The following is an 8,335-nucleotide window of genomic DNA, read 5'->3' as shown; positions in this document are numbered from 1 at the left end:
TAAGTAGTTAGATCGTTCCAAAAGTTATTTACACTTAATAAATTTTTCTTAACATAATATTTTATATTATATTTGTTACTACACTGAATGATATATAGATTTATTCTACACTACTATATCTTTTTTTTTTAATATCTTTGTATCACAATATGTGTGTAAAATAATATGAAATAATTAAAAATATTAAGAATAAAATTTGAGAAATGATTTAATAAATATTATTACGCAATTAAATGAAAATTGAATATAATTATTATATTTATTATTTATTAGAGAAACATAATTCTCTCCATGGCCATTTACGTACCATCAGAAACAACACATCGACACTTTGTTGACAGAGATACAAACCTCATAATGTATGTACCTCTACAAATTTCTCGACAACTACTACGACGACGACGACGACGATGACGACGACGACGACGACCAATGGACCACTGGAAATTTCATCAAACATTTCCACCGGAAACAACGATCCCAACAGCTGTACGTTTGACAAGCCTGTTTTCCTACATTTCACTAGCGGTCAACTCGTGTGGCCTTTATATATATGTGTTGGATATACGTGTGAATAACGTTTTGAAAGTTATTTTCACGTGTAGACCATTTCTCGAAATACTCTTCAAACAATAGATTCTAACAATATATCAAACAATTCTTCTGTTTCCCCCCCTCCCCCAATAACAATTCCCACAGTTTTATGCACAAAATCTGATACGCGTTATTGTAATCTGTTTTTTTTTTTTTTACACACAATTTAAATTTATTCTACCACGTAAAAAAAAATGTTTTATATTATGTATTTATATTTTAAATGATTAATCTTTTGTCACGATATTTTTCAACGAATTTTTAATATTATCAAGAATTTTTCCGAAAAACGGGGTGGAAAAAAAAGAAATAAAAATATATATACGAGAACGTTGTTTAAATAAATAAATAAAAAAGAAAAGAAACACTTTGAAAATATCAGATTCTTACAGAAGAGCGCAAGTATATATAACTTTGTTATTATGTTTAATATTCTTCTGAAGAATAACGAAAATCGAAGAAAAATTCGATGGAATAACTTAACTCGAGAGAAAAACTTCAGAAAAGTCAGAATCTCTCTGTTTGTTAAATGGATGAAAGAGAAAACAATATAAAGAATGCGACATGTTGCTGGTACTCTTGAGAATGCGTTTACAGCATGTTGGGTGGTCGATCATGCGTTACTAATACGCTTTTCTGCCGGTTACTCTCCGTTCTTTTGACATTCCATTATGCAAAATCGCTGTTCCCGAGCTGAAGTAAATGCTGAATGACGCGTGGACGATTTCACAACGATGTTAGATCGTTGGAACGCATCATTTCAGGGCGTCGATTAAATCACGATGTAAACTAGCATAAATAATACCCCATATATATACATACATACATTTAACAATATAACCAAAAAGTTATTTTCGTTATTTTCCACGAGAATAATATTAATTCAACAAATAAAATACAAATATTAATTATAATTAACATATCTATACAAATCATTCGAATTCGATCCTCGCGAGTTTTAGCGAAAAATTTGATTGTTAAAATGGAAAAAAATCAATTTCGTGTTTTCAAATAAAAGACGAAAATAGTTCGACAGCCGAAAAAAAATCTTTCCCCATAGGTTTGGGAGAAAGAAGAAAAAAAAAAAAAGAACTGCAATATGTATTTTTGTACGAATGCATTCGGATGTTCTATAAAACTCGTTACCACGCGTTCGAAGTAAAACGGGAGTAAGGTAGTATGCAGTAAAAAGGGTAAAGTAAAGTAAAGTAAAGGAAAGTAAAGTAAAGGAAAGGAAAGAAGGGGAAGGTAAAGGTTTGGTTGTAGAGGGTCGAAGGAAATCGTGAGGATTTTCAGAGAAGAAACTCGAAGAAGGATGACGGATGAAGGGCAGGAAGCGACACAGGAACCGGAACCCATTACTTCAGATAACAACTTCCCTGAGGCTTCCTTTCCTTTCCTTTACTTTCCTTTCCTTCTACAAGTCCTACCCTCTCTAAACCCAATATACGTTTGCACGTATATCCACCACACATACATAGAAATGGAAAGAGAGAGAGAGAGATAGTAGCAGAGGGTTACAGTCAGCAACGTGAATCCGGAAATTTAACGCTCCTCTTGCCATTTTGCTGGCTCTCGTGCAACTGGTGGCCCTACGATACCATCGGACCATCCAAACACGAGTAGAGAATTTTAGGATAAGCCAATGAAAAGCCGACCAACGTATAGTATATACCACCGACTTATAAGTTGTATAAAATATATATATATGTATGTATGTATATGTTCGAGTATATAATATTAATACATATATATATGTATATTTGTCTAATTATCTAACAACAATCGTTAACATTATACAAAATTTTTTGATATAGAAATGAATAATATTATAATAGATATTTATATAAAAAAGAAACTTTGATTTCTCATGAAACATTTGTCAAATTATATTATTAATGTTTAAGTGTTAACATTGATTTATAAAGACTGACAACAACAACAACAACAACAACGAGAAGCATGATTGTGTTCATTTGATGATAAATGTAAAATTATTGAATATTTTCGTGAATATTACGAGAATGAATGAATCGTTAACGGACGAGAGAAGGAACAGTATGATCCTTTAACAGGAATTTTGAAATAAATGGAAATGGGCATCGAAACGAGGAGGAACGAGGATAACGAGGACTATGGCAGTACAACACCAACCATCACCACCACCACCACCACCCCCGTATGACGACCTCTTCCTAAATGGACTTCGAGCGGGTTACCCAACTGTTGCGCCTTCATCAGAAATTTATGCAGAATCCTCGGTTAACCGTCCCGGCCAATCAGCTTTGTAACAGAGCTAACGTCGTACCGACAAGGGAACGAAGAGACTCTCGAAACACGCCACCACCGTTACTGATTTAGTAAAAAAGGAGACCTTAAATATTTCATTGAATCCTTTGTACGTGTCTCTCTCTCACTCTTCTTTCTTTCTGTGCATTGGTTGTGTGTGTAAATGTGGAGGTTCTTTTTTTCTTCTGCTTCTTCTTCAACTTCAACTTCAACTTCAACTTCAACTTCAACTTATTCGCTTTATTCTTTCTAAACTCGACGATGTCCAACGTTTAACTCGATTAAATGCCAAAAGTTACGAAAACAAACTTTACTTAAATTTTCGTCAAGATAACGAAATACTCTGAGTGTTTAATATTACCCTGAGTGTTCGAGTGAATATCAACAACAAAAAAAGACAAAAATAAAAAAAAGAGAAGAGAAGAGAAAAGAGAAAAGAAAAGAAAAGTAAAGGATACTTATTTTTATTTTATTTCTTTCCTTTTGATATTATACTCACCGACCAATGCCAGGATAACCGTTAAAAGAGATGCAGCTGGAAACGACACCGGCATGTTGAATTCCAACATTTGTAAGAGATCCACTGTAACAGAATAAAAACAGATTATCGATTAATAATAGGCTCTCTCTCTCATTCTTTCTTTTTTTCTTTCGTTCATTTTTTACGTGACATTAATCGAATTTTTAATCATCCTACCCTTCTTTGAGCCCTGAGTGTTTAAAATGGACTTACAAGAAAAATTGAACAACGTTACCCACAAGTAATTCGTTTGTTTCTCAACACAACAACAACAACAATAAAATATATCCTATTTGTTTGAATTTATTGTTTTAATTATTAAAGTGATCTAACAAGGAGACGATCAGTAAATCCCACCTCAGATTGTTTTATATTATTTTTATATTAAATTAAAATACACATTTTTTCAATATCACATTAAAATTACATTGAATTATAATATAATTTAAAAATAATGTATGATGTGTGAAATAACTAATAAATCATCATGTTTTTTTTTGTTTTAATTCTGACTTAAACCAGTTACATAATTATGAGCATACAAAAAAATAGTATAAATATGATTTTAAATTAAATACACGTAAGAGAGAGAGAGAGTTCATGAAATAAATAATCAGAATAAAAAAAGCAAAAAAATAAAAAAGAAAAGCCAACAAGATAATAATCATAGAATAAATGTATACATAATTCATGATATCGTTGAGAAATACATACTACACACGATACTTCAATGAAACATAATATCATCGATGCCGTGCATTCCCGGTGTAAAAAAAAAAAAAAAAAAATAAAAAATAAGAAAAAAAAAGTATATCTATGAATTTAATATTTATTAGATTTCCGGGGAGTATCTTCGCTTGGCAGGAGGTTATTATGAAAGTGGAACGTTCATTCTGAAGGCATCGAGGTCGAAGCGTTCGAGAAAGAACCAGGGGAGGAAGGACACTTCGAAACTCGATAAAAATTAATTTCAAAACTTTGTCAATCTTGATTTAAATTCTCTCGAAGTTCGCGTTACCCTACTCCCCACCCACCCCCATTCCTCCCCGTTACCTGTATACCATCGTCACGATAAAACCAAAATCCGTACTGAGTAATTCTAGACGAACTAATACGTATTTCTATCTCTATCACGTTCCCCTTCTCTCTCTCACTATCTTTCTTTGATCATCGGATACACCATGTTAAAAATGCACGAACGATCAAAAAAAAGAAAGAATAAGAATATTAAAAAATTATAAGAAATACGAAATGAGGGAGGGAGGTAGGTAGGGTGGTGGTCACGCAAGTTTCTAGATGATTTTTTAAAATAAATTACACCTTTTTTTTTTTGTGTATTTTCTCTCGCGTATATTCTCTATCGTAAGATTAACAATCTTGTATCAATGTAAAGAAAAAAAAAGAAATAATTGATTTTTCAAATTGTTTAAATAAAAAAAAAAGAAGAAGAAGAAGTTTTGAAACACATCTATTTCAACGAGATCAAAATTAAAACAATATTTCGATTATGCATAAATTTCTCTTACTACTTTTTTTCTTTCTCTCTCATACACAGACACACACACACACATATTCTTTTTTTCCTTTATTTCCATGCGTCGTGTCCTCCCTGGTGTCTTTTTTTTTTACGATACGAGGTGCATCGTCGGTTACAAATTTTCTCGACAGTCCTGGAGAGATTCAATGAATTTTAGATTTTAAGTTATCGCCAACTAACTGCCGTTCCCCGGTTGGTTATTAAAAACTCCATGGCGTCTTTTACTTCTAGTCCCCTCTACTTATAACACAGTTTTCTACGTACAAACCACACACACACACACACACCAACTATCTCGTTTACCGCATACTAACATCTTTTCTTTTTCTTTTTCTTTTCTTTTCTTTTTCTTTTCTACCCCGTCAGAGCAATATACGCGCGTCCTCGTTGTTTCCAACCCCCTCGCGCGTTCTCTTTTCCATGAGAAAAGATAATTCGAAAGAATTTGCTAAAGAAAATCAAAACAAACGTGCTATAAAAACAATATAAAGAAATAAAGAAAGAAAGAAAAAGTATTAATTAAAAGATACTCGACACTAATGGTCATATTTAAGTATCGATACACTCGAAAAAAAATAACATATTTCGATTAGAGTACGATGAACCCGTATTATAACTTGAAATGTTTGATTAATAAAACAAAATGTAAAGTCACGTTCAACGTTTTGAGACGTTGCTTTTTATCTCTCTTGTCTCTATTTAAAAAATTAATATTTTTAATATCCTGTTTATTACAAACACATAAATGTGTGTGCATATATACACAGAGATACAATATCGAATCATTTTCACACTTAAATGAGAACGTTCCTCCCTCCCTCCCTCCACCCCCCCCCATATCCGTGTAATCGATCAAAACAAGATTTCAAGATACTCGAGTTGTCAACAAGATCGATCAAACTTAATCGATAATATCGATCTTCGAGACGACACAGAATATCTGACAATGAGTATATATTATCTAAGAAACGATAACGAGAAAGGTGACTTTTTTCCCCCAAGGACTCGGAATAATGATAATATTCGAAAAGAATGAAAATTGATAGACAATTCGGATAATAAAGTTGATTGTTAAAAAACTAGAAACGATAAGATAACAAAGACGAAAATAAACATCGATGGAATATATAATAGCAAAAAATACTTTAATAAAAATTGACAAAATATGAAACATCCGAAATTCTAAGAATAAAGCACAGAAATAACTGTGCAAAGAGAGAGAGAGAGATAGGATAACACCGATTTTTTTGTTTTTTCAATACAAATTTGCATTTCAAACGATTACCTTACGAAAATAAACTTCCGTGATCTAAATGTTTAAACTATCTCACAGATGGTATTACGATCTAATAATAAATATTTGTAGAAATATATATATGTGCCTCGTAATTATGAAAGTGGTCAAACCATAAATCATATATCTCTTCTTTCGAAATATTTAAAGAACACTAAATTAATTCTATATATATAACATTGAAACAAAAACGATTCATTTTTAACAATACTGTGAAAATTACATTGAATTAAATTTCATTTAAAATATTTTCATGTGAAATAACTGATATAAACTTATGCTTTCTATTTTTCTTTTAAATTTTAACTTACAATTAGATCACATTCATAATTATGAGCATATACATTTATATACACACACAATATTATTATATATTACAAATAAATACAAAACTGATAATTATGAGGGGATGAGAGGATGTTGGGGGGATGAGGGGGTGGAGTGGGGAGACATAGAAGAAAGATTCTTTATATATATATGTGTATATAATATATATAATGTATATATATATAATTATATTACTATGGTAATTCGTTTAAAAACTGTATATTACAAATACATACACATATGTGTATGTATATATATGTATCCTTTTTTCACAATATTTTTAATGTTTTTTGTTAAATTCAACGGATCGATCGTCTTAACGAAACGGAGCATCACCAAAGCGTTAGTCAAACAAAATGACAAATTGAACATCCCCCTTTCCTCCAATCGGTCGTCTAGTTCAAAGATAAAGTCGAGCGGTAGGAAGGTACAAAGCGATATTCCAGGAAGTTGGCAGGAGCTTTGAAGAAGAAACTTAGCTTGAGACGTACACATAAAGAGAGAGAGAGAGAGAGAGAGAGAGAGAGAGAGAGAGAGAGAGAGAGAGAGAGAGAGAAAGATCTGATACCGAGAGGAAGGAAACACGACGAGTAAGATACCGATTTAGAAGATACCTTTGCTTTCGAAGATGTTTGCTGACTACCCACCGAACCACCCACCCCCTTCGATTTTGCCATGGGTCAAATTTATATGTAACCAAGAGAAAAAAGATTCGACATCCTGTAAACAATCGAACTCTCTCTCTCTCTCTCTTTCTCTCTCTCTCTTGCTCTCTGTATTATACGTATATCGGTAGAAAAAAAAAAAAAAACAATCTAAAATATCAAACACAACATCATAACATGAAAAATGTGATTCCTTTTGGAAAGATACTATTCTTTCTTTATCTGGGGATAAAAATTTGTTTTTAAAATAAAAATATTCTTATATCGTTTAGTCGGACATTTTCTTTTTTTTTTTGTTCTTTTTTTTTATTGCCAGAAGAAATATCGTTAATAATTACCAACCACCCTCCTCCTCCTCCCCCACTCTCCCCTCTCTCTCCCCTGCTCCTCGATGATATTTTCTTTTTTATTGTTGTTTCTTACAAATACAGATTCGTAATATTTTAATAACAAGTCTTTTTATTATTATTATTATTATTATTATTATATACATTATTATTGCAATTAACTTACGAAATGTGTCAAGCTTAATTATCTTATCGCAATTCGATTAAATGCTAATTCTTTAAAATGTTTTTCGGAGAATTCACGAGTATTCACGATACTGATAATTATGAGAGGATGATGGGGGGGATAATGAGGGGGTGAGGTGGGGAGACATAGAAGAAAAATTCTCTAACATAAAAGCACAATATTTTCTACGCATTTGTAATATTATCAACAAATTCTACGACATCGTTCACTTAAATAAGACTTTGACCAACAAACATTGTTTCCTGCGAATTCTTAGAAAATATAAATAATTCATGTCAAACGTTGACTCGAACTCAATTAATGTCGAAGGTTACGCATCCATTAAAATCGAAGCCTAACATTTTATCAGATTTTCATGATAAAAACAATAATTATCTAAGGAAAGAAAACGCATAAATAATTAATTGTTCCAAACTTATATCTTTGTAAAAAAAAAAAAAAAGAAGAAACCCCCTCATCATCATCTTCTCTTTTATATTTCCTGAAATTATTTCTACATCGAAATTCGTATAGACGTATATCAAAAAAAAAAAAAAATATATTAATTATCATTAATTTAATTATTAAAAATACAT

General features: G+C 31.5%; 1 protein-coding gene across 1 annotated transcript in view; it reads right to left on the bottom strand.

Moving 5' to 3' along the window:
* LOC106784745 (membralin) overlaps positions 1 to 8,335 on the bottom strand; it is a 62,416-nt gene that overhangs the window by 45,467 nt on the left and 8,614 nt on the right. The window contains exon 9 of the mRNA XM_014744597.1: positions 3,383 to 3,466. Coding sequence (XP_014600083.1) covers positions 3,383 to 3,466 — 84 coding nt within the window. The remainder of the gene's footprint in view (positions 1 to 3,382; positions 3,467 to 8,335) is intronic.

This window comes from Polistes canadensis, unplaced genomic scaffold (assembly GCF_001313835.1).
Source record: "Polistes canadensis isolate GaletaPanama2010 unplaced genomic scaffold, ASM131383v1 scaffold_40, whole genome shotgun sequence".
NCBI lineage: Eukaryota > Metazoa > Arthropoda > Insecta > Hymenoptera > Vespidae > Polistes > Polistes canadensis.
The sequence above is the reverse complement of the archived record's forward strand: the minus strand, read 5'-3'. Positions and strand labels throughout refer to the sequence as shown.